General features: G+C 45.1%; 1 protein-coding gene across 1 annotated transcript in view; it reads right to left on the bottom strand.

Moving 5' to 3' along the window:
- NIBAN1 (niban apoptosis regulator 1) overlaps positions 1-26518 on the bottom strand; it is a 54682-nt gene that overhangs the window by 15909 nt on the left and 12255 nt on the right. The window contains exons 2-5 of the mRNA XM_056497719.1: positions 13540-13670; positions 11607-11738; positions 10930-11044; positions 9406-9570 (exon numbers count right to left, since the gene is read on the bottom strand). Coding sequence (XP_056353694.1) covers positions 9406-9570; positions 10930-11044; positions 11607-11738; positions 13540-13670 — 543 coding nt within the window. The remainder of the gene's footprint in view (positions 1-9405; positions 9571-10929; positions 11045-11606; positions 11739-13539; positions 13671-26518) is intronic.

The raw sequence follows: 26518 nt of genomic DNA on the forward strand, positions 1-26518 counted from the left end.
GGCTGTGCAGAAGCTGCTGGCGAGGCACAGGAGACAGAACCACATTCATGGATGGGCTCAGGAGAAGGGGATTGTAGCTGGAAGGAGCTGCCAGGCACGTCCTGCACGGCCCCATGGCCAGCAGTGCCTGGAAAGGCTGGAGCAGGGCAGAGCCTGGGCAGCCCAGCCAGCCCAGGGAACAAGGGCTGGGCTGTTGGGCAGCCCCGGTGCTGCGAGGAGCAGCTGGGCTGTGCCACGGCAGCAGAGCTGCAGCTGCACACAGGGCAGTGCCAGAGCCAGCACTGCCAGGGAGCAGAGGCATGGGGAGGGCACAAGGGTGCTCCCCTCTCCTGAAGCACATCTGGCACCTGTCCTGAGTGATCCATGTGTCCTGCTGTGCTTGTATGCAGGGGAGCAGCTTAGGGCAGTGCTGGCTGCACTATTCCATACCCAAATCCCACCCAGAGCCAGGAAGGTTACTGAGTGTTCTCCAGCAAAAGGCTTTACAGGTACCCAGACTGATACTGTGTGCTTAATCCAGGATGCCTTGCACTTGGAAAATCACCCAAGCATCTTCTTCAGCTTCTAATGAACATAACATCCCTTATATGTGGAGATTAAAATAAAATTCTCTTTGTTCTGTTTAATTTTTTAAAAAAGAAAACCTACCTAGAGACTACATATCCAAGCATAGAGCCCAATTTCAGTAACAGATATTGCTAACCACAGATTCCTTTTACAAATGCAAGAGTAACTGCTATAAAGCTCCCTTTGACTTTGGGAGATGGAAGCACCATGACTTTATCATCTCCCCAAACTTGCACACGTCTCAATGGTATGGCTCAGTTTGTTCAGGACTGCAGAATGCTTTCTGGGAGGGAAGGAACTTCCCTGCAGTGAATAATTTGTCTCCCATGCCTGGGCTGTCCTGGCAGTCTCCTGACAGGGTGCCCTGGGCTATGAGCTGCTCCTTCTGTCCCTTGGCAGGTGAATGTCTGGGGAGTGATGAGCAAATCTTCATTCCCATAGTCTGCAGGCTCTGCCAGCCCTGTCCCTGGCAGGACAGCTGCACCTTGGGGATGGAGATGGCTGAAGCCCCTGAGGACAGGCTGTCCATTTGTGACTCACCAGCACTTCCCATGTGTCCAACAACAGCAGCAGGAATTTACTGCCTCATGGATTTGGTCACATCCACAGCCACAGATCAACTGGTGCTACCCCAGTCAGAACACTGGAGGGCTTTGTGCAAGAATTCTACAGATGAGCCTCGTGACCAGAGAGGCTGAGTGTTCCAGCTGCCTCTGGCTCTAACTGGATTTCCAGCAAATCCAGATAATATGAAACCTGCATTTGAACATTTCAAACTGTGCATCTGTCTGTCCTGCACACTGCTGCCTTGGGGCTGCTGGTGAGGAGGTTTAATCACTCAGATGATGATTTTTTTCTTGATTACAAGCAAAGGAAGATGCCTTTATAACACTAGCATAGCTGTTAAAAAGTGATTATTTCAACATTCCATTTAAACTGTCCCTCTGAACAGAAACTGTCCCTAATGGCACCTGGGGACATGGTTTGGCTGGGTTAATGGCTGAACTCAGTGAAGGGCTCTATGGACTGTGGATAAAGTGCTTTACCAAAGTGAGCTCCACCACGAAGAATAACCTCAGCCTTTTGGCTGACATTTCACACAAAGACATAGCTGAACAAGTGTTAAACCAGAATCCAGAAGTCTGAGCTCACAGAGCACAGGTTTTAATTAAAGAAATGCTGACTCTCACATAACGCCCTTCATCTGACCACCAAAACTCAGCAGCAATCCACCCTGGCTTCATCTGCTTCCTGCAGCATCCCAGCCAGATTCTGCACGCAGGGAATGTCATTTATATGATCCTGGAATTCTTCCTGCAGGTAAGTAATTGATAATACTAAAGCAATGTGGCACCCAGTGCTGGCTGTTTTTGTAGGGGATGATCACACCAGGGCTCAGGCTCACCAGCCTCAGGAACTGCAGCTCTCTCCAGTGTCTCTTCCCAACACAAGACATTCACAACCAATACAAAAAACTCAGGACTTTAGTTCCCTCCTACAAGACAGCAGGGCCCAGTAACAGGATTTGAACAAAGGGTGGAGAATGCAGGAGAACAATCACTGGAAGGAGATGAAGATGAGGAAGGAGTCTCCAGTCTGGTGGCCTTTCACTGAGGAGGAGAATGTCACTTACTATTGATTTTTCAAATATGATAAATGAATAAAAACTGCATTTGATTTTAGGTGATCTCAATATTATTTCCTTGCTTCCTCATCCATTTGATGGAGAGCTGGCCAAAACATCTCTAATAACTCCTTGTGGGTCACTTTATAAATGTCAGTGCAGGTATTGGTGCAGGGCCTTCTTTCTTGTGGTGTTACAAATGGATAGTAGGAGGCAGATAAAGAAATATATGGAATTTGAAGTGCAGTCTCAAAAGCTGCACTTATTATTTCCCCTAGACACTGCTGCCCTCAAGAGAATAGATTTCATGCTATGAAATGCAAATTACATTTTCCCAATTTTCTCATCCTTCCAAGTCATTCCCCTCTCACCTTGGCATCTGTTTCTTTTGTATATATTTAGACTTGCTTTTCCCCTGCTTTCCACTATATACACTATATAAATTAAAAAATAATCAATTTCTGACTGGATTTTTAAAATTTAGTTATTTTAAAACAAAAGCTGGTAAAAAAAGGAAAATACACAGCCCCAAAGCAACAAAAGAGACAGGATAGTGGTACTGGTACTTCAAAGATAGTGCTCCCACTCTGCCAGCCCCCAAGGATTTGGGGTGGAGGCAGCTGGAGACCATCAAGGAACAAGAGATATTCCTGCAGGGAAGGAATCATTCTGCCAACCTTCCAGCACCACAATTAGGGGATGCCCTTAAAATAAAAATAAATGAGCATGATAAAAATCATTTCCCTTTCTAAGAGCTCTCATGAGCTCCCACAGGTTTGAAGAGCTGCTGCTTTTTAGATACCACAGACAGCTGGTGAAAGGCCCATGGCCATCAACTCCAACAAAATTAAACTGTGGAAATTCTGCCTCCAAAAAATAAGGAATGGTCCCAACCCACTGGGATGGCAGGTAAGAAAAGGAACATGCTTTGAATGTGGGGAGAAGAGGAGAGCTTAGGAACTGCACCTCAGGAAAAGGGAGTTCCCTGGGGCTGAAAATGACCCTCCAAATAAGAGGACACACATTTGACCCTCACAAAATGCTGTCCTGTGTCGTGAGCATCCAAACTGAGAACAAAGTGAGATGTGTATGGTGCTGTGGGCCTGAGAGGCATCATCCTCCCAGCTCTGGGGATTTCCTGAGAGCAGTGTGCTGTCACATTATCCACAGAGCATGTGGTGTGAAGCTGCTAACCACCAACAGAAGCTAGATGAGGTCACTTCCAAGCATGACAGAGCCCTGGAAGAACATGCTGTATTTATAGCTAATAAAGCTTTGCAGCACAACTTCCTTCTGTGCCACCAAACCAACACTGAGCAGGGTTAACTGTTTGGTTATCAGCACCCAGATTAATTCAAAGCAGCACCAGACAGGGCACAATGAACCCCCCAGTGGGGGAACCAGCAGCTGTGGGTTTCATAGTCTAAAAAATTAATGAACACTACATAAATATACACAAAGGATCACAGTATCACTTTTTTCTGAGATTCTTCTAAGTGCTTTCCAAACCAGCTGTACTCCTATATTCCTGGAGCAGGTGGGAATTTGGAGAAGAGAAGTTTTGTGGCCTTTCAGTACCTACAGGGGCTGGCAGTGTCCAAGGCCAGGCTGGACAGGGCTTGGAGCAACCTGGGACAGTGGAAGGTGTCCCTGCCCATGGCAGGAGGTTCCTTCTCACCCAAACCATTCCATGATTCCATGATTCCATGATTCTGTGATTTCTCTGCTGCAGAACCTCGAAGCTGGAGCCTGAACACCACCTTACTCTGCACAAATGAGTCTTCACAGCTCCTAAAACATGCTGGGGTGGAGGGTTCAGGGCAGAGGCTCCCCTGCACCACCCCATGCCTGGTAGTATGCAAGAAGATAACCAGCCCAAGGTGAGAGGGATAGGAAGAATGGAATGGCAATTATGATTTTAGCCCACTCATCATCTTGATGTTTCAGAATGAATGTCACTCCTACAGACTGAAAATCCTCACCACAGTGTAGGAAACCAGACTGGCAGAAAAGGCAGAAGCCACGCTGACTGAATGAACTCATGCTGTAGAGCAAAAACATCCCTGAAAGAGGAGAAATAGGCTTATTCCAAGCAAAATATTCTAAATTATATAAATTATCTAATTATACAAATTATTATCTAAATTATACAAAAAATTTTCTCTATCATGTCCTAAAAGTTTTAGTGAGTTTTTTTTTAAACACACCACAAGCCTCATCAAAGGTATTTCTAGGGAAATGGCTTTGTCTGTTATGAAAACATTAACATTCCTATGGACATTCACACATCAGTTTGAAAAGTCTATTTGGAACTCATGTGACTGGTAAAACAACAGCCATTCATATGGATCATAGGTGGTCTTATCTCACTAACCAAAAAGGGATTTAATTAACCCAAGTACAGCTGCTTGAGACAAGCCAAGACACAAGCCTTGGTAATGAAGGGGTAAATATTATTTCCATTTGTACATTTTCCCACCCCAAATTACTACACAAAGCTTCCAGAAGGCCTCACTTTCATCCCAGTGCACAAGGGCATTTTTCTTTAATGTCATAAAAAGCAATTTCCTCCTCAGTTGTCCTTTAATTGCTCCCTCCACATCCAAACAGGCAACAAGAAAATCTTCCCTTCATCTTCCTCTCTGGGGAAGAAAGGCCACCCTGTCTGAGGCATGAAGACCCAAAAACCCTTCCAAAGTGTGTCTGGACTCCTGACAGCTGCTCTGCTCTGTAGATAGAGATATATAGATACATTCATCCCTCAGCTCAAGGATTTCTTGTCAGCTTCTCAACCTTTATCAGTGCTTCTGGAATTACTCTGAACTCTAGTCCAAGAGTTGCTAAGTCCTCTACAGGTACTACAGACATGTAATATAGGAAGTTTAGAAATAACTAGGAGAAAAACAACTGTCAGATAAACCCAGAGCTGAAAAAGGAAATGCAGACACCAATGATGGCACCCCTGAAAGTCAGAGATGGAGAAAAAAAAATCTGCCCTGCATCAGCTTTTGTCTTTCTCTCTTGCCTAATGTATTTCTTTATTACACTTCTTTCATATATTTATTGCTCAAAGTAGTTTTTGTTGTTGTTTCTGTTGAAATTGGAGATGACAGGATATGAAAGGTTTTGAAAGTCCCTCAGCTTCCTGTGTCAGGAGGGTGATTGTCAAGATGCGGACGTGAAATCAAACCAGACGAAAAAAAATAAAATCATGAAGTGAAACCCTGTGTCTCACAGAATGAGCTACTTGTCACTTCCTTCCCATCATGCAGACTTCCCAGCACCAAGTGGTCAGGGTTCTCCACTTCCAACAGCAAACACTGAGTGAAACTCATATAGGAAGCATGAGCTCCTAAAAAAACCCATAATTCAAGAAGTTTTTCAGTCTGATTTTCAAGGCATGCAAACATAAAGGATTAAAACCTGGGGAACAGCTAACATTAGAGCTCTGTGAATATTTGGAGCCTTTCCCTCACTGCTGCCATTGTGGGACTGATAAAACATCCCCACTGGGGGTTGGGGGCCATTTCAGCAGCAGATTTCCCCCAAACCTGAGGTGTGCACTTGTCAGCATTTCACTAAGGAAACAGGGAGCAAGGTGGAGCCAGGTAAGTCCAGGCTGTGGATCCTGGAATCAGGCACACCAAAGAATCCCAGACTGCACCCACTGGGCTGTCAGGGCTCCTCTGCTGCTCCCTGGGTGCTTGTCCTCTCACCAACCAGCCCTAATCACACCACCTCACAAATTAAAACACAAAAAGCATTTGATCTCCATGTTCCATTGCTGGTGAAGGAGATCATTGTCTCCTCAAACCTCATCAATGAATACAAAGGACAAAGACAAGAGAGGGGAACAACACAACCCACGCTCCAAACATCTGAATGCCATTTCCCAGTGGTGCTCACTAAATCCAAATGCTTTTGCTCTGCCCAGAAATGCCAGAAACACGGGCTGGGCTGGGTATTTGTACCAGAGAGGAAGCAGCTGAATGCCAGGGCGGCTCCCAGCGCTGATTCACTCCAGCTTTCCATGTTTAACTCTGCTTCCTGGGAGAAACAAAACACACTGCAGCCACAAACTCCTCCAAGCCCTTGGCTAAAGCCCAGGGCAATACATTCCTTCCCAGGAGTGGCAGATCACAGCAGGGACAGAAAGCTACTTCTGATCAGATGTGACATTTCTTTTTGTCCTCCCTTGCCAAATCTGCCCTGGTAAATGGGAACTAGGCAAAGGTGGAATGAGCATTGCCTTGATCCATGCTCCTTATCCCACTAAATTATATTTCACAATCAAACATGAAGGATTTTTCATAGTCCTTTTCTCTTTTCAACTATTTTTAATAAAAGAGCACAGTCAAATTTCCTACTGCAATCCTTACTACCCATTGTTTTGTGCAGATAGCTGAAACTTTGTTAGATTGCTCAGACACTTGTTTTTGCCAGCAGAAGTGTTTGCAAAAATGACTTTAAAAAGTACTAATAAACAAATACTTTTCAGTGATGTGGGAATGAATAGGAATCAATATGAAACCCTTGGAAAAAAAAACTCTCCAAGGGCAGAGTTCAGGTTACTGAGGTGCTTGTCAGTGATCATTTCTCCACTTGCAGCACCTAAATCTCCAAAAAATCCACATAAAAGGGGCTCTGTTGAAACTCCTTCCCTGGTACAACAGTAGATGCTAACCCAAACTTTTTTTACTGCTTCTCACCCTGTTGGGCAGAAGTAAGGATGAGCCCTGAAGCACTGTCTGTCAGATAAAAACTGGACCACAGGAAAAGCTGAGAGGGATAAATCCTGGAACAGATACATAAATGAGCAATAGCTAAGCCATATGAAATATAATGAAGTGCAGACTTGCAGGCTTTGGAGATGGAAAAGACCTCTTAAGGTCATCTAAACCCAGCTTCTGCCAGGCCAGGATTGGCCCTTAGAGTATGTGCTGAACTTTAAGGAAAAACCAGGCTGCCAAAAGCTTTGTGAAACCCATTACACTTGTTCCAGGAGAGAAATTAAAATCCCCAAACATCATGAACAGGCTTCAAGTCATGGAGTGCCAGGAAAACTTGATTGTGTCCTCATCTCCCTACCAAAGCTCAGTGAGGAGCCAAGTCCAGAGTGTCAGGGCACTGTACAACACTTGGATAGCATTGGGAATGGGGACTGTACAACACCTGGATAGCATTGGGAATGGGGATTGTACCTGGACAGCACTGGGACCAGGAGTTGGACTCCATGAACCTTGTGGGTACCTTCCAATTCAGGATATTCCATTATTCCTGACTCTATAGCTGTGGTGCATTAGGCAGCTTGAAAAAGCAGGTGAGGTTTAGCTGTGCCTTAGTAATAAACACCTCTTAAGGATTTGGGATCACCACACAATTTCCAAGGCAATTCCCATGTTTTCTCCCCAAGCTCACACCCACTGTACCCCAAACCCTGCTTAACTGTGTTCCCAGGGCTGTGTTGATTCATTCCTCAGGGTGCTGAAGCCAAGCACCTTTTGTGAGTGACTTGCATTTTCCTGCAGCTGTTCCAGCATTCCTGGGTAGGTGACACTGTCCCAGACTGTCCCCATCCTGCACTCACAGTGGTTGGAATGCCTCACTGTTATAGGTGGGTGATGTGATGGTTGGCCCTCACAATTAAGAGATGAGTATTATGTGTACCTTAAGAGAAGTTTTGTAGATGTGTAATTATGTTATTGTAATATATGCTCCCACAGCCCTCTTTCCCTACCCCCTTGTATTGTTGTCACAGGATGGCCTTGGTAGACAGGGCATTTGGGGAGGGCTGGCTTGTTACTACACCTCCAGTCAAGATACAAGAAAGGAATATCCACCAATGGATGGCAGAGAAAGCTGACTGACAAGACTTTGGGAAGGGCTAAGGGTATAAAAACCAGAGCATCCATTTTGTAAATGAGCATGTGGCCAACAGCAACAGGGACTCCCAGCATTGCTCTTTCTCCTTATTCAGTCTTTTGCTGTGCTTTTGTTAAGTTTTAATAAACCTTTGAAATTCTAAAAGTGAACGTCGTTTCTTACACTCACGCAGTCCTCATCCTGCGCTCACCATGGTTGGAATGTCCCACACTGTCCCCATCCCAAACTCACCATGGTTGGAATGGTTAGAAGGTCCCACACTGTCCCATCCCACACTCACTGTGGTTGGAATGGTTGGAATGGTTGTAATGGTTGGAATGTCCCGCGCTGTCCCCATCCCTACTCACCATGGTTGGGATGTCCTGCACAGTCCCCATGCACTCACCGTGGTTGGAATGGTTGGGATGGTTGGAATAGTTGGGATGTCCCACACTCTCCCATCCCCATGCACTCACCGTGGTTGGAATGGTTGGAATGGTTGGACTGGTTGGGATGTCCCGCACTCTCCCATCCCCACACTCTCACCGTGGTTGGAATGGTTGGAATGGCTGGGACGTCCCGCACTCTCCCATCCCCATGCACTCACCGTGGTTGGGATGGTTGGGATGGTTGGGATGGTTGGGATGGTTGGGATGGTTGGGATGGTTGGGATGTCCTGCACTCTCCCATCCCTGCTCACCGTGGTTGGGATGGTTGGGATGGTTGCAATGGTTGGAATGGTTGTAATGGTTGTAATGGTTGGGATGGTTGGGATGGTTGGGATGTCCTGCACTCTCCCATCCCTGCTCACCATGGTTGGGATGGTTGGGATGGTTGGGATGGTTGGGATGGTTGGGATGGTTGGGATGGTTGGGATGGTTGGGATGGCTGGGATGGTTGGGATGGTTGGGATGGTTGGGATGGTTGGGATGGCTGGGATGGTTGGGATGGTTGGGATGGCTGGGACGGTTGGGATGGCTGGGATGGCTGGGATGGCTGGGATGTCCCACACTGTCCCCGCGCACTCACCGTGGTTGGCGTGCCGCACGCAGTCCCTATGCACTCACTGTGGTTGGGATGGTTGGGACGGTTGGGATGGTTGGGATGGTTGGGATGGCTGGGACGGTTGGGATGGCTGGGATGGTTGGGATGGATGGGATGGCTGGGATGGCTGGGATGTCCCCCACTGTCCCCGCGCACTCACCGTGGTTGGCGTGCCGCACGCAGTCCCTATGCACTCACTGTGGTTGGGATGGATGGGATGGCTGGGATGGCTGGGATGGCTGGGACAGTTGGAATGGCTGGGATGGCTGGGATGGCTGGGATGTCCCCCACTGTCCCCGCGCACTCACCGTGGTTGGCGTGCCGCACGCAGTCCCCCAGCGCGGCGCTGAAGCGGCTCTGTGCCCCTGGCTCTGGGAAGCAGTAGCAGCTGTGCCTGGAGAAGGGCTGCCACAGGTACACCGGGAACTCCTTCGGGAGCGGAACGAAGGCTGCAGCCGCCTCCTCGCTTGAGCCTGCACAGGAACACTCTGTCTGAGAGCTGCACAGTTCCTCTGTGCCACACCTCTGCCAGCAGGGAGATATTCCCAGCCCAGGGGACTGGCACAGAGGGCAGGGGGACACAGCTGGGATGGGCACACTCAGCTGGCATCAACCACCACAGCAACTTGATGGCCTCCTGCTTTGTACTCAAGGTGGCAAAAATCTGGTTTTGGCAAAATCTCAGAGAAACTATGTCACTGGATTGCAGCTGCTAGGGAAATGGTTTTCATGGCAGATAAATAAATTAGTGGGGAGCTCTGGTCTGTTCCACATAGAGACCATTTAAGAGCATATGGATTTTCTTATAGAAACAAACTGCATTAAACAGATAGTGTTGGAACAGCAGTGCTTTCCCTGGTTCCAGGATTTCCACACACAACTGCCCTTAAAAACTGTCACTTCAAGCCCTTGAAGGTGATGTAAAGAAAGCACCAAGTACTTCCAGCTCCCACCTGCCCCAGGTCCCTGCACACAGGAGATGCTGGACAGCACATTTAGGGATGACCAAACCCAAACTGGAGTCCCTGATATGCACTGAGAGCCCAGACACAAAAGCTTCACCTCGGAGGGTCTTCAGCACCATACAGGCAGGGAGTAGGTCCATGAAGATGATGATCCTTTTGTAGGGAGAGCCATGGGAAGCTCCAGATGACTCAGCCCCAACTGCGTGGAGCTGTGTGGACACCTCCCAGCTCCTCTGACCACCCTGTGCCTTGTGAGAGGGCACCTAACTTTTAAATGCTAAGGATTTAAAGGGCTCAAAAAAATAAATCCTTGTCTTCAAGTCTTCCTTATCCCTTTCGTTATGTGGCAACCCATTCTCCAAATCTGACTCTGTGATATTTGCAGTGTGAGACCTGCTTCTGTAAAGTCTGAATTTTCTCCATCTTGGTGGAGTGGGGGCAGGCAGGACCACAGCAGTTCCTGGCCCAGAAACAACAAACTCGGGAGCAGCCACCTTCCTGCCCTCTCTGTGGGACATATTATCAGCTGTGAGTCAACACAGACAGCTGGCATCTAAAAATGGAAACAAATAAACCAGGAATATTAACAAAGCCCGGGAACAATGGTGCTGTGGTTCCTGCCCTGCTTCTGCACAGCTTCCAGCAGCTTTGTGCTGGGATGCTGGGAAGAAAGGGAGCCAGCATTTCTCTCAGTGTTGGCTTACAGCATCTGCTTTGTTCATCCACTCTGGAGCTGTGCTTGAACTTGGGAAAAGGGCTGAGGGCATCTTCTGCTACCCCATTTTAAACTGGAGCCTGAAAGCCTTTCCAGAACAGAGTAAGGAGCAGAGCCTGGGCTTTGGCAGTTCAGCTTTGAGCAGGACTTACCAAGAGGGTCTGGAAAATGTTTATCAGACAGTAAATTGTAATCTTCTTCTGAAGTCAGGACTTTGCCTCCTGCAGGAAGAATGTGATATTTAGGGCTGGCTCCCTTCTGGTAGGCCTGGAAAATCAATAGAGAGGAAGTATTGTCAAACAGAGATTTAAGGAGAGAGAAAACATAAAATACACATTTCAGTGGCAAAGCCAGGAGCTGACTCCATGATCCCTGTGGGTCCCTTCCATCTCAGGGTATCCTATGATCCTAATGCATGGGGATATTGCCCAAAGGAAAAATCTTTTTGTCAGGCTGCATTTTGGAAATGTTCCCATGGCATGTCAAATCTAAAGCATGTTAAATGTAAAAAACATGTTTGAAAATATCCTCTCAGTGCTTATCTGTGTGGTGAGGAGTCAGGGATGGAAGGGAGGGAAAAAGGATGGGATTTGCTCCTGAGCCCAATTTGTTGGATTTGTCAGCCAGGACTAGTTTGACTATGGTAAAAAACCTGCACTGCAGTCAGCCTGGAGCCACCCAAACCCTGCTGCTTCAGAGCCAACTGCAGCAGCACAGGGATGTATCACAGGGATGTAGAGATGCAAAGTGTTCTGGGACAGGCACAGCAAGGCTCAAGGGCTGTTAAAAGGATTTGTTAGCTCTTGCTGATGTATCAAGCAGCACTCACCTCCTTGGTCTCAAAGCAATCCACAGTGTAGTCGCGTTTGATCACGACGTATCTGTCCTTCCACTTCTTCAGGTCCTCAGCGAAGTGCAGTAGCTCTGCTTCGTACAGAACTGTCCCGGCTTCCCCCGCAGGCTGCAGGACAATTGGTGACATTTGAGACTCCTCTGCACCGCTGACCACCTTGAAGCTTTTATTTCTACATTTCCATAACGCTGCTCTGAGGGCTTTTGAGCCTTCAAATGCAATTTGGAGTCATCAATATCTCTGATTTCAGAAGGTTCTACAGACACAAGGAAATTCTTGTAGCTGAGGTGAGGAGGCAGCAGAAGAGCTCTGCCTTTCAAAACACTGCCAGATTTCTGGGACAGAGATTTATTTACCTTTCAGCTGACATGCTGAATGCAAGATGAGAATCCTACAGTGGTTTGGGTTGGAAGGGACCTTAAAGATCATCTAGTTCCAACCCCTGCAGAATGACTTGGAGTTCACCATCACCCGTTTTCCACTACATAATATAAATATTTCATTGATATGAAAAGCAGGGTTTTATTATAATAAGGTAAAATGTTTCCCATTTATTTGAAACACTTTTGCATCTGTGCTGTAGTAAGTGATATGCACCTTTCTGAAAGCCACAGGTCTTCTATTATCCCACCTCACTGCTTTACCTACTCATTTCAAGAGCACTGGAAATCCCTAATTTCCAGTATGTTCAGAACATTAAAATATTTTTCTTCTTAATCTAGGAGCTGGTTGTCTTAGGCTGCAATACAGGATGTGACCAGAAATGTGTATTCTGTCACCATCTGCTGAGCCGGGTGGGGCAGTGACCCTGATCTCCTGGCACATATTATCTACTAATGGGCCATCTTTAAACCAGCTGGGGCAATCATCTTTATCTTTCCACAACCCATCCTCCCTCCAGGAGATATCATCTGCTGCTGGCCCATTCAGTCCCACTGCATGACTGATAAAATTACATCATCCCACTGGGAGATGCTCCAGCCAGGGGAGCAGCCAAGCCTTTCCTACCCAGATAAAAACTGAGATTTTGGACACCAAGGTACCTTCTTTCCACTGGATTCCAGAGGAAAGCCAGACCTTTCCACATCATCCCTGCACCTTCAGAGGAAACTGCACCTTCTCCAGGAGCACTGCTCCAGCTGAACCACATCTGCCCCTGCAGGAGGATGCAGCCACCATTGAATGGGACTGTGCCAACACCCTGACTGACTGACGGGTGTCAGCTTGGATTCTGACTCTGTCAGGATTGAGATTGTTCTTTGCAATACTGTATTTCTATTTTAATTTTGCTAGTAAAGAACTGTTATTCCTATTCCCACATCTTTGCCTGAGAGCCCTGTGATTTCAAAATTATAATAATTTGGAGTGAGGGGGTTTACATTCTCCATTTCAAAGAGAGGCTCCTGGCTTTCTTAGCAGACACCTGTCTTTTAAACCAAGACACTGGTTCTCTGCATTCTCCCCTAATAAATACACTCTTGTCTCTCTTTTTGGCTCCCTTCTAATAGAAACCAGCTTTCCATAGTTCACTCCACAGAGGGAATTATTGCCATCTTCTTTAAGGAGCCCTGAGCCACAGATGACAGGATTAATTAAGTTTCCTACATAATCTCTTCCCTGCAAGTATGATCTCTGTCCCTAGATTTTGCAGAACCTTGCAACCAGCAAGAAGGAACCAGTTTTGTCCAAATGTCCAGCTCATTGTATCACAAACTCATATAATGGTTCTCCTTGTGCCATGATAAACAACTAAAAGGCCAAAATAAAGACGAATATTCAAAAATAAAACACCAAACCTGCACCCAGATGCGAATTTTCCATCCCAAACCCAAATGACCCAAATCCACCACGTGCACATGCAAACTGCAGTGTGCACTTGGGTCCCAGGCAGGAAGCCAGTGTCCCCTACCCTGGTTTTCAGGAAGCGGGACTGGGAGTGGCGGTGCTGCTCCAGCTCCTCCTGCACGTGCCTGCAGAAAGCCACGGCGTGCTGGCGCCGGTAGTGGGGGCTGAAGTTCTTGATGGTGGCCTCTGTTTTCCCTGAGGTGAGACAGAGATTTCAATGTATTTTATATGCATGGCTTCACAACCTGTCACACAGGAGCAAGGCACTTCTCACCAGTGACCTGAATTCTTCTCTTTGGAGAAGAGGCGGTTCCAGGGTCACTGAGAGGGACCTTCCAGGACCTGAAGGGAGCCCACAGGAATGAGGGGGGGAGACTCTGGACGAGGGATGGAATGACAGGATGAGGGGGAATAGCTTCCCATTGACAGAGAGTAGGTTAGATGGGATATTGGGAAGGAATTGCTCCCTGTGAGGGCGGGGAGGCCCTGGCACAGGGTGCCCAGAGAAGCTGTGGGTGCCCTGGATCCCTGGAAGTGTCCAAGGCCAGGCTAGGTCTTGGAGCAACCTGGGACAGAGGAAGGTGTCCCCACCCAGGGCAGGGAGTGGAACTGGATGGGCTTTAAAGTCCATCTAACCCAAACCATTCCATGATTCCATGAGGAGACCTCCTGAGTGTACCAAGGACCACTTGCTGCACGGGTCAGGAAAGCCTTGGAGATGCATTCAGAGGGAATTTGTCCAGGAAAACATTGGGTTTGAGAACTTTGTTTTTCTTCTAAGAGCAAGCAAAGAATTCCCCAAATCCATTTCCCTAAGGAAAGATGCTCTCTGCCTCTCCCTGGGACACGCTGCCGCAGAGCTAAGGCTAGTCAAGGGCTGAAAGGGTTTTCAAAGAGAACCAGTAGCACTGCTGGTGTTCAGCCATAGCAGCCAATTTTATCACTTACTGAGATTCTAAAGCTGACTCAGAGCTCTACAAAAGATTTTTCTAGGCTTGAGCACTACAGTCTCATCTTTGTTTTAATGTAAACATATCCTCAGTCATGCTGCAATAAACACTAATCTGGTATTGTCTCCCTGTGATCAAGATCTCATGGGTAACAGCAACAGCAATAAACACATTCTTCTTTTCTTCTCAGAGTCTCACTTCTGAGAATCTTAAAATAATTTACAAGCAATTAACTCATTAACCCTACCAAAGAAATCATGGTGCTTTGCAGACAGGGAAGTGAAGCTAAAATTAAAGCCATGTGCATATATGTGACTGAAAGAGTCTGTAGCAATGCAAAAACCAGAACCTGGCCTATGATCTAGAGTGCATCCCAAACATCCTGGGTACCAGAGAGATCCCTTTCTTCTTGGCATTAGGGAGCTCCATGCCAAAGGGCTTTTTCTGAGCATACAACAGAGAAATACAATTTCACATCTCAAGCAACTTTGATGTCTTCAAAATTTAATTTTGTTCTGCTGGGGGTGGGGGGGAAACATCATATTTCCTGTGTAAGAAAAAAATGGTAATCCTGAACTAAGACCTTTTAATGCCTTTATATGGACTCCTAGACCAGGACTGGCACACAGCATTCCTGAAATGGAATTCCTGGAAGTGTTCAAGGCCAGGGCAAAGAGCAGTCTGGTTTAGTGGAAGGTGTCACTGCCCATTGGCAGGGCGTGGGACTGGATGGGTTTGAAGATCCCTCCCAACCCAAACCATTGTGGGATCCTATAAATTAATTCCCTAATTTCCTAACAGAGATGTGCATGAGAGGACACCCCACATGCCAGCTCCTCTGCTTCTGCAGGTGAGTTTCCAGTGTGATGCAGAATCAGCTGCATCCCCCAAGTTCAGGGACCTCTGTTCCACCACTTATGTGAGTCTCTCACAGAATTACTGGTGGGACAGCACCCAGTGACAATCTGGACTCCAAACCTTCCGTTTTAAGACAGATTTTTAGAGACACACTGATTATAGGATATGCTTGGCTGAAACAGCAGGATATGGTGCTGCTAAAGCAGAATATCCCAGCCCTACAAAAACTAGCCTGCTTTGGGCAGAGGCATTGACTTATTCTCCAAATAAGGACAAAGTTTCCCCAAACCTTCTTTGTGGCATTTTTTTCCCTCCTGGTCCCAGCCAGCAGGAGGATGTTGTTGGCCCCAGCCCCAGTGGAGTTTCCTGCTCAGGGTCTGCCCCTATTTTGCACTGTGGCTTTTTCTTTTCCAGCCTGCATCATCCTCTTAATCTGTTAGAGAGGGCTCTGGGACACTGCACCTCACTTGAATACTGCCTGCATCCTGCAGTAAAAGTTTGTGAAGGAAGTGGGACAAAGAATAAAATTCTGGTGTTGGGAAAAACTTGCAACAATCAGAGGAAATACCTGTAATTTTGGCAAAGTCCTTCAATTAAGGCTAAACAGCCTCAGAAGTGTCATTGTTCACTGTCAGTACTGCTTAGATCAGCTTACAGCCCAATCACTGAAGGGAAAGAAACTCTGCAACTCACAACATACATGTCAGAAATAGGACAGTGATGATGTAATTTTTATGTGCAGACTGTATTTATGACAAACCAAAACATGAATCAAGAGGAAAATGTTTCTGGCTGTTTCTTCCAATCTTTTCACTACTTGTTGCAAAGGAGCTTTGCATTAAAAATACTCCTCCCTCTTAAAATTAGAAGAAAGGTTTATTTAAAGGGATTGTAAGTGGCACCACATGAGGGCCTGGCTCAGTTGAACAGGAATTACAGTGGTGGGAAGGTGGGAGAGAAGCAGGCAGACCCTTGATCCACCGTGTTCCTCAATGGATCTTTAAGCTCTTTGGGTTTACAGAAAATAAAAATATGCTCTCTGAAAATAAACATGATGGAAACAGTCCTGAGTAACAGAAACTCTTCCCATGAAATGATAACATGGGGCAACTGGAGATAAAATACTCCAGGGCAGTTGAAGAATGAGTTCCCCTAATTCTTTTCCAAATTTAGTGTGGCTGGCTTAGTCAGAGCTGTTTATGTGGAGCACGGCCAGGGCTCCCACTTGGCTGGTCTGGCAGCAGCACAGCTCCAGCCATAGACATGGATCTGAATCCCAGCAGCTGGGATGTTTATCCCAGGAGAATGAGGAGTCTGATCAGCTCCAGGAGGAGCCTGCATGCAGCCTCCTGCTCCTGAGCTGGGCCAGGAGCTGGACTCAATGATTGATCCCTGTGGGTCGCTTCCAACGTGGGATATTCTGTGATTCCATGAGCCAAAATCACCAACAGGAAAAGACAACTGTGATGGAGGTGGAAGGATTTCCATCAAATTAGCATGGCAAGGTCTGTTCCTCCTTTGCTGAGGGTTTAGATCCTGCTCCAGAATAACCTTTACTAATGCTTCATGATGCTCCAAGTGCCCGTGCACATGGCCACAGAACTTCAGCACGAGTTCTGTTAGACTAAAAACAAAGTCACTGCACTGAGAAACTAGAAACATCTACCTGTTGCCCTCCTGGAAATCAGTAATCACCCCCAGATTGTTTTTTCCTTTCTTTCTTTCTTTTCCCCTGCCTTTGACCTTCTTCATTGTGTCACCCATGTGGGACACTTGGATGTAACTCCAAGTCATCGGGCCCACAGAATGGCCTCAAATACCCAATTTTACAGTGGGGGTTTCACTCCTTTTAATGAAATAACTGCCATACAGTTCTCCCAGGAATGAAGGCCTGCTGGTCTAGCCACCAGCTCCCAGTGCAGCCCATCTGGCTTGCCCTGCCACATCTCCCTGCTCTCAGCATGCTGCCACATGGCCAGTCCAGGTGCAGGACAGGAAAAGTCAGGAAAAAAGGTCAGCAAACAATAACTTTTTGGCTGGCATACAAGAGAGTTATTGCTCACACTCCCAGAACTGCAGCCATTTGGAAGTTAAGAATGGAAAAGAGGGAAGGACTTGCCATAAAAGCTATTTCACTTAAATATCAGTGTTTGGCAGTAAGATGACCCTTCCAAGAGTAGGAAAATGTTCACAATCCTTCCCCTTCACAGCACAATGCCTGCACTCAGCACCTTTTGGAAAGGGCTTTCCAAATATACCATGATCAGTGATATGAATCTCTTTGGAGGTCTGGGGACTGGTGTATTTTGATGTATCACTAAGCCCCAGGGAGCATGAATGTAAAGGAAGTAGATGATTTGCTGTATTAAAACAAATCCTGGACAAAATAAAAGAAATAGGCACTGTGTGCACTAAATGTCAGTACACCCAGCACTTCAAACAAGTAAAGCAGTGAGACAGAACAGGAACAAATCACTTTGTCTTATTTCCTTCACCAGGCCATGAAACAATCTAAAATGATCAGCTGATCATACCCACACAGTGATTTGCAAACCAGGATGTAACCCACAACTGGGGACATGCTTTTAAATGATAAACTAGAAACCAGTTAATCTATATATACTGTGTGCCTTAATGCAAGTTGAGCTTCACTGCCCATCTACTACTACTGCCCATCCATCCATCCATCCATCCATCCATCCATCCATCCATCCATCCATCCATTTATTTTTCAATGCATAAACACAGTCTTTTTCTCATAGCCCATAAAGGTAGCAGCAAAATGAGTTAACAAAATAATTCCAGTGTTCATCTCCTGGGCTGACTTCATCCCAAGTCCAAGAAAAGCACAACTCTGACTGAGATAAACTGAAATTGCAGGTGCTCTACATAAGCCCTGAAAGCTAGATGTCAGTACTGGAGCTCTGAAATGGGCTGGATGCTCAACAGGAAGAGAAGAAAGCAGCCACTCACCATAAAAACTGCTTTTCCTCAATCATCCATTCACTGGAATACCATTATCAGTTGTTAAATGCATTGTGAAAGTGACACTGACAGTGCCCACCACCTTCCAGTGATACAGATATAGATATATCTCTGGGATATAGAACAGTGTAGTGGGATTTACAAGTGATTCCCTCTTTCCTACAGTCTTTTTCCTTGTGCAGCACTTACAATACCACCCAGAAGTGTTTCTGTTCAAGTGCACCCAGATTTTATCTAGGAAGGCAATGTAAACTACTCTCTTTGCTGTTGAAACTCAGAACTCATTTTGATCTTTATTTGTAGAAATAGCATTTTAATTATTCTGAGTCATGACTTTGTTATGACAAGAAGGAATGGCAGACACAAACCCCAGGTTCTGATTTGGCTGGATCACTTCTCACAGGTTTGTTTGCACCCAGCCAAACCCAGCAGCTCTGGTGGAGCCACACCTCTTTCCCATGCAGGAACATGTGGTTTGCACCTGGTAAAATACTGAAACCAATTATTTATCCCAGCTTTGGTTTATATTAATGGAGACTGCTCTCAATATAAACTTACAGTTCTGTAACTCCAGTGGTGTGCACACACCCTCAAATCACCTGTTTGCCATGCTGGCAAAATCCCTATTAATCATAATCACTCAGAGCAGAGGAGTGGATAACACCCATTACACCTTGGAGAGCCTCTCCTCAAGTCTCAGCATACAGCACTCCTTGGGTGCTTAGTCCACCATCTCTATAGGAAAAAACTGATGCTGTCCTGTGAAAAAATCCGATTTTTTTCACCAGTTTGGCAGCTGAGACCATGAGTGTGATATTTGTGCTCCATCAGAAGCAAAGCTTTTGCTTCACAGCAAGTCAAACAAACACGTTTGTAAATTCATTTACAGGTGATCCATGGCAAAAGAGGTGCCAAAAATAACAGGCTCCATTCCAGCCCTGCAGATAGCCCTTTCTACAATTTGCTCTATACTTTGATGTTCCTCAAGTGCTCTGCTACAGGAGGCTGAATTTCACACTGAGATGGACAATTATCCCATAGATTCCCATAGGTTTTCATACTTATATTGCTCCCAGGCAGCTTTGGGAGCATCTCACATGCAGAGGGAGCAGACTGAGCTGAGTGACACCTCATGCACTCCACAAAAAATGCTTGTTTTGTGAAGAGTAGCTCGTGCTCTAACTATGGAGCTTGCTGGTTTAAGTTAATTCTGAATGCTGTCTGATTATTGAAAATGAAGAACAAACAGAGTGGCTCTTGTCAAACTCACTCATTCCTGCAGCCTGCTTCCCCTTCCCCTACTCCCACTGCCCAATCCTTATTTATGGGAGAAGGAAGATTTCACAAGTTGCTTTTGCACTTCTGTCAGGTTAAAAAATCCTAATAATCATGAATTACATAAAGGCCAGTGCTTGTGGTTAATCAGGCTGAAACAAGCCATGGGTTTTATTAACACTGTGTCTGCTGCAGCAAGATTCAACTGGAATAAGGTCTGACAAAACTTTATTTATAAGCTTCCTTCACAGCACCAGAAGGACTTGGGGTTTAATAACCAAATGAACCAAATCTAATTCCTGGGTCACATGAAATTAAACTATGATCTGTGGTGAATAAATTTGATGAAGGTCAATGCTTTTCAAGTTTTGTTATTTTTAATTTTTTTCAACTCCCTGAGCCACAAGTCAAGCTGCTTGTGGGGACACAGACACCAGGCATGTCTTGAGCAGCTTCCTCCAATCCAGATCTCAGCACCACGTTACATGTCATGGGAGGTCACACAAAAATGCTTCTTAAGAATATTTAAACAGAATTCCAAAAATGTAAGCCAATGCTACATCACCCTTTAAATCAGGATGATGCATTCCCCCTTCCCTCCCTTTTGGGTGACAGTTACCTCACTGCCCAGCCATCCACAAGGCAAAAAACCAAAAAGACACAGATAGCAGAAATAACCATCTTCATGATGTTATTTGAAGCTTTTTTCTGAATATATGTGTCTATATATATTTATACAGACACACACACCTTCAAAAAAATACTTCTATGCAATGCTTGACATATGGTCATACAGCTCTGGGACACACTAATTTCTTTTTTCTTAATTACTTTGCCAAATTATACGACATTTCATGGCTCTATCACAAAATTATTCCAGGCAGTACATGACATTGACCAAAGCTATGAGTACACACACATCTTTCCATGAGGGGTTTCATTTATGCTGAGGTTTCCTCACCTTAGTCATAAATTCCCTTTATTCCCTCACCATTCCAACTCCTTTCACCATCAGCCCAGAGTCCTGTATTTCCCACAGTCATCACTTTTTAAGCACTGTAGCAGAAGCCATTATTCCATGGCAGGATTTTATTCCATTTCTCTTCAACAAACACACAAACTCCATAAAATGGAAGAACAAAATGAGAATAATAGTAACATTGGAGCCTGTTTTCCTCATCAATTCTAAGGTATTTGCTTCTCTTCTGGCTCCTGTATACATTGAAAATGAGTAAATACCATGAATTGCAAAGTACTTTTTTTGCTTTGGTTGTGCCAACACCTCCTTGCCTGGTCCTCTGTAGGGCAGCAACTGTGAAAGGACATTTTGAGGGGGACAAAGACACAACTCTTTATGAAAAACAATAACTAATTTTATTCCTCTTTTAAAAAGGACAAAAATTTATATATGTATATATATAATAATAAGCTTCTAATAAAACTTTATAATACAGGAAGAGGAATTTTAAATTTTTTTTACCTGACTTCACATTTTACATTGAGCCTGAGCAACAAAAATGGAAACATTTTTCCTTTGCAGTGCATATTTAGTCATTTGTTCAAGCTCTCACTAGTTTCATGCTATAATAATGGAATATGACTGCAGGAAAATGTAACTGCTGTCAGGGCAAAACATTGGGCAGAGGATGGGAGAACTTACTCAATAAAACTTAGAAGTTCAAATGAAGCTTATAAAATCTCTTTAATCTGTCATGCATTTTGTTGTTACAAAGCTTATAAAATCTCTTTAATCTGGTCCATATTTTGTTGTTGCACAGCAGGGTGATACAAGGGGATCACCTTCTGATGTCACATGGACTTTGTTGGCCATGATGCTACAGCAGGAATTGTTCAAGGCTAACACAGCCTACAAGACAAAAATGTTCCACAGCACTACACTGTGGTTAATCCTTCAAAGCCTTAGCTAAGACAAACTAGAAAATAAATTGATATAAATAAAGGACTGCACTCATTCCTTTGCAAGGAATACTTCCAGGCACTACAAGGGTCTGTACTCATGCAACTGAAGGTCTCCCCTTTCACAAAGAAACCCTTCTCTACCTCTCCATGGTTGGTAATGCCCCTCAGGAAATCCACTCTGTTCACTGGACTTACTCACTCTGCAGGAGAGACAGGAGGAAGCACTGGCACCTCATCCTGTGGGAAAAGTTTATTCACACACTGCTAAAAAACCATCAGTTAAGGTAGAATTTAGAACACAAGTGTATAATTATTACATGAAGCTGCTCACCCAGCCCTGTGTAAGACAGTTTTTTCTGTGCTTATTGCAGATGGGGAAGGGAATCTACAGCTCTGTGACACAAGAGATCAACTTTATAATTCACATCAGTGAAGAAACACTGGGCAGTGGTACCAGACCATCAGCCCTGATCCAGGCTCCTTCAAGAAAGGCTTGGCACAAAGGAAGATGCAGTGATGCTGCTGGAAAGGGAGACTTTGAGCACATCTCCTCTCACTCCTCAGTCTTGGTCTGGTTCTGTCACTCACACTTCACTCTGACTCTCCCAGAGCAGCTGCTGCTGCCCCAAAGCCCCACCCCAGGACAGCTCACAGCCCTTTGCTCTCTTCCAGCTGTGGAATGGGTGCAAAAGGAACAGAACTGGCCTCTTCCTTCTGAAACTGATGAAATCACCCCAAAAGCCCCAACTGAATCTGGTCCAGGGACAATTCAAGGGAAGAAGCAGAGAAAATGAGGCAAATGAAAACCAAAGAAATGGGAAAAGACCAAGAGAAGATGGGAGATGGTCCTCTGGCTGCCTGGGGCTTCTTGACATGGGAGACCTGCCAGTGGCCTCCCTTCTCCCATTCAAAGGACATAATCAAAATTCCAGTATTTCCAAAGCACTGTAAAAGAATGAAACAAAGTGATCTAAATATTCTGGGGTTTTTCTTTGGTAAAGCTAAAAGGACCCATTAAACTTCATTAATTTTTTCCTTAGTTAGAGTTCATGCCTTTGATTCCTTCTAAATTAAAGCTGGGACCTTACTAATAAAAATACATTTCTGCTACCAAATCGAGAATAACTCCTGAAATTTTATCCTGAGAAGAGGTTAAATAAAAATCCAAACAGCTCCTAACTTTCTGCAGCTGCAGCACTATCAAAGATAAAGGATTGCCTTTACATTCCCCAGGTTTGCTGTTCCTACCACCCACCAGTGCCAGCAGCCCACATCACCAGAGGCAGAAATGCTCCCAAGTGACAAGGGCACAGGTTAAGGAAAAAGGGAAAACAAAGCACAGTGTTCACAAAGAATTTGATGTAAGTGCCACAGAGGGCACACACAAAGGAACACTTCTCTTACAGCCTCTCCTGTGCAAATGTGGGGCTTAAGGCCTGTTTGTTCTGGCACACTGTTCAAAAGTATTTATTTTCTTTTTCAGGATGCTATTTTTAACCATAACTCAGAGAAAGGCCAGAGCCTGGGAGCAGCTCCCAGACAGGCACAGCCAGTGTCACTTGCTGTGACAGAAGGTGGTGACACAGAGCTCTGCACCACTTTTATTCAGTGACATCAGTTCAGGGGGGTTCCATCCAGCCACCTGACGTGCCAAGTGCTGTGCATTATTCTCCTTCCTCCTGGACCACTTTCAGTTCCCCAGACACTCATGAAAGCACCACTGAGAGGACAGTAGCTACCACTGGGGTTGGTTTTCTCCACTTCTAAGAGGACTCCCAGGAAGAAGCTCCACTCAGCTACTGTCCCTCTCACTAAACCTGTGCTCAAGGCTCCTTGGCTGCTCTGCTCTTCCACCTCAATGTTTCAATGCTCCTTTCTTCTTGAAAAAAAAAAAAAAAAAGGAGATAAGTTGCCTCATTTCCTCTCCATTTATCTTTCACGTTCAAAAGGGCTTGTGACAACACAACTTGAAAGGAAAAAACCAAATCCAAACCACCTTCTCCCTGTGCTGTGTTTGTACAGTCTGGGCTCAGAAAGGCAGCTGGGCAGGTTATTATTAAGAGGAGGAAATTAGTTCCTGAGAATGTATTGGGAAGGGCTCTCCTGCTGGCTCACAGTGACCCTGCACCTCTGGAGACCATGTACAGACACACCACACTGCACACCAGGACCTGTGGCTACACAGCACCAGCCAGAAGATGTTCAAGGCTTGGGGTTATATCCGTGGTGGATATAAACTTCAGCCAGTGCATTTAACAGCTTGCTTCCATCTCTCTTGCCTTTGTGTGACTGGTTATGGGGCTCCAGCTCTGCAAGTCTCAGTCCTTCCATCAAAGGTCTCTGTGAAGCTCTCCCCATCAATCCAGTCTGAGCTCCTGCCACTGTGGATGCTGATACATTCTCTCTTTCTGGAGAAGAGTCTGTTTCGCTTGTCTGCATCAAAACTTAAATTCTTCCTCTTTCTGTGCTTTGCAAAATGCCTTATTTATGGCACCAAGAAAAAAGGAGCCCTGAGAATGCAATGTGCATTGAGCTGTAGTGATAAGGGTTTTATTTGACAATTTATGTATACCAGATCACATTTTCACTTTGTGAATGCAGAAGTAATCACTAGTAATGTGACTTTAAACATATTTAGCTCCTGTCTAACAATGCTCATTTTGAGTCTCATCCAAATGAGAAATCCTCCAAAGACTGCCTGCATTTCCTCACTAGAGCCACATTTCAAGCCATGTTTGCATTCTTCAAGGGTGGGTTAAAGGCAGCCTGTGGCTTTCTGAGAAACAGGAAAAACCACATAAACCCATTTTCTATCTTCATTTGGGTTGACAGGACTTCACCAGCCTGATGAGATGAAAGATGAGCCCTGAATTTCTATGAAATATCTTCTCACTTAACAGCACCCAGCGTGGCTTCAAAACACCCTGAAGAGCTCCAGAATGCACAGCAACCTTTTCTGCCCCTTATTACTACTCCCAAAGACCTTTACTTACAATCAATCATCCCTTCAATGAGATGCTGCTCACACAGCAGAACTTTTGGCTGCCCTGGGACAGTTTCTCTGCTGTTTGCCCTTCAAGCATCTCTGAGCCAACCGTTTCACCAACTGTTTCACCACAGGTTTTGCATAAACCAGCAGCTTCACACAAACAGGCAGGCTCTTGGTTAAGGAAAAAAAACACAGCAGTGAAAAGAGCAATAGAACAAGAACAAGCCAGGAGTTCTGGAAAAGTGTATTCACAAGACTCACCAATATGATGCATGTGGTTTTTATAATTTCCAGTGAAAAAAACACATAGACAGAGCTGAAAAAAATGCATCTTGTTGTCTGTGCTCTACTCTGAGCTTTACTAGCAAAAGTGCACCAAACCTTCTTAAACAAGTCAGTCAGGCTGGACCTTCTGGCTCCAGAGGTTTGGGCTTAAATGGGGTCAGGACTGTTTCTTTGCCAGTCTCAGAAACGCTGAGGTCAGGACAACAAAGCTCAGGTCTCAGGTTTAACATCCTGGTTTGCAACTCTGCTTGCAGGCAGATCCCTCTGAGGGACATGTGCCTAAGCCAACAGCCACAAATCCACAGTTCAGGAGATGACAGTCTTCTTACAACCCCTTCTGAGCAAGAAATGAGGTCAGGTCCTTCTGTGGTGATTATTTCCCTTTAGAAGCACCTCTGACACTAAGAAGACGCACACATTGAAAATTCAAAGGCATTTTTCAAAATGACTTTTGCTGCCAGTGGTGTGAGGCAGCTCCTGTTTCCAGAGCAGCTGGTACCAACCCCAGTTGCCAGGTGGGTGCTCAGCACCTCTGAAGCCAAGCCAAAGCTCTAAACACCAGCTGGCGTTCTAAAAATTACAGTTTTTGTTTGTGTGTATTAAAAATATCTGCTTGGTGTGCTTAAGAAGAACCTGCTGAGAGAAACACAAAGCATCAGGTCTTATCTCACTCAGGAATGTCTCGTACAGAGCAACAGCAACAAAGTCAGAGGAGATGATGCAGTCCTGGCTTCCTGACTGGACAGATACCTGACATGCTTCTTTTAAATCCTAATCTCTGAGGGATCCTCTGATTTGTAAAATACCATTATCTTGAAATTGAAAGAAAACACAGAAATGTAGTCAAGACACACTCACAATACAGAAGTAAAACTTCCTTGAGCCAGAAAACATGGCTTGTTTTTTTAAAAAAGATACTTAAAAGATAACAGAAATATCTTAAGTGCATTAGATCCACTTTCTTTGCAATTCTGCTCTGGCAAACTCATTTTTAAAACATACACTCTTCTTTGCTTCTCTACTGTATATAAATTGTATATATTCTAGTTAACATTATTCAGCCCAGAATAACGACACATCAGAGAGATGCCTAATAAGCTCATCTTTAAACTCTGCAGAACTAAAAAAAAAGATCCCAAGCATATTTTATGAATATAGGATGGCATCTGCTGACAAATATATGGCACAATCCATTTTATTGTGGTTGCAAACAAGAACCACATGAAGGAATTTTATGGGCTTGTCTTTGCATTATTCAGGATGATGGAACTTCTGAAGGAAAGTGTGAAACTGTGAAGATAAAAGAAAATAAGTCACACACAATACGGTAAAGAAAATACAGAATATAAGCAAAACTGCATTTTACCAGCAGTGGGTATTTCACTGGAAGATTCCACAAGGTTTTCTGAATCAAACAGCTGCTACAAGAAGTAACAATGAATCAAAACACTTGGATTTACAACGAGAATTGACAAAGAAATATTTTCAGTTACTATAACCATATTGTTTTAGACTTACTTCAGACAAAAGCTATTTCAACAGGAAAACCTGTCTTAGCCAACAGCTGGAAAGCTCATAGCCTTATTCTGGAAGGAAGGGGGACTGTTACTTTTTACAGATGTCTCCCTTCTCATCATCCAAACAGAGCTAAATCTCTGTTTGGAGAGATGGGCCCCATCTGAAATGCAGCTCTCACATCCTCCCAGGGCTGTGCACACTCACACTGCTGGCACAGATTCAGCCAAGGCAAGCAAACACAGAAACTCAACACTGAGCAGCAT

The sequence above is a fragment of the Oenanthe melanoleuca genome, chromosome 8 (assembly GCF_029582105.1).
Source record: "Oenanthe melanoleuca isolate GR-GAL-2019-014 chromosome 8, OMel1.0, whole genome shotgun sequence".
NCBI lineage: Eukaryota > Metazoa > Chordata > Aves > Passeriformes > Muscicapidae > Oenanthe > Oenanthe melanoleuca.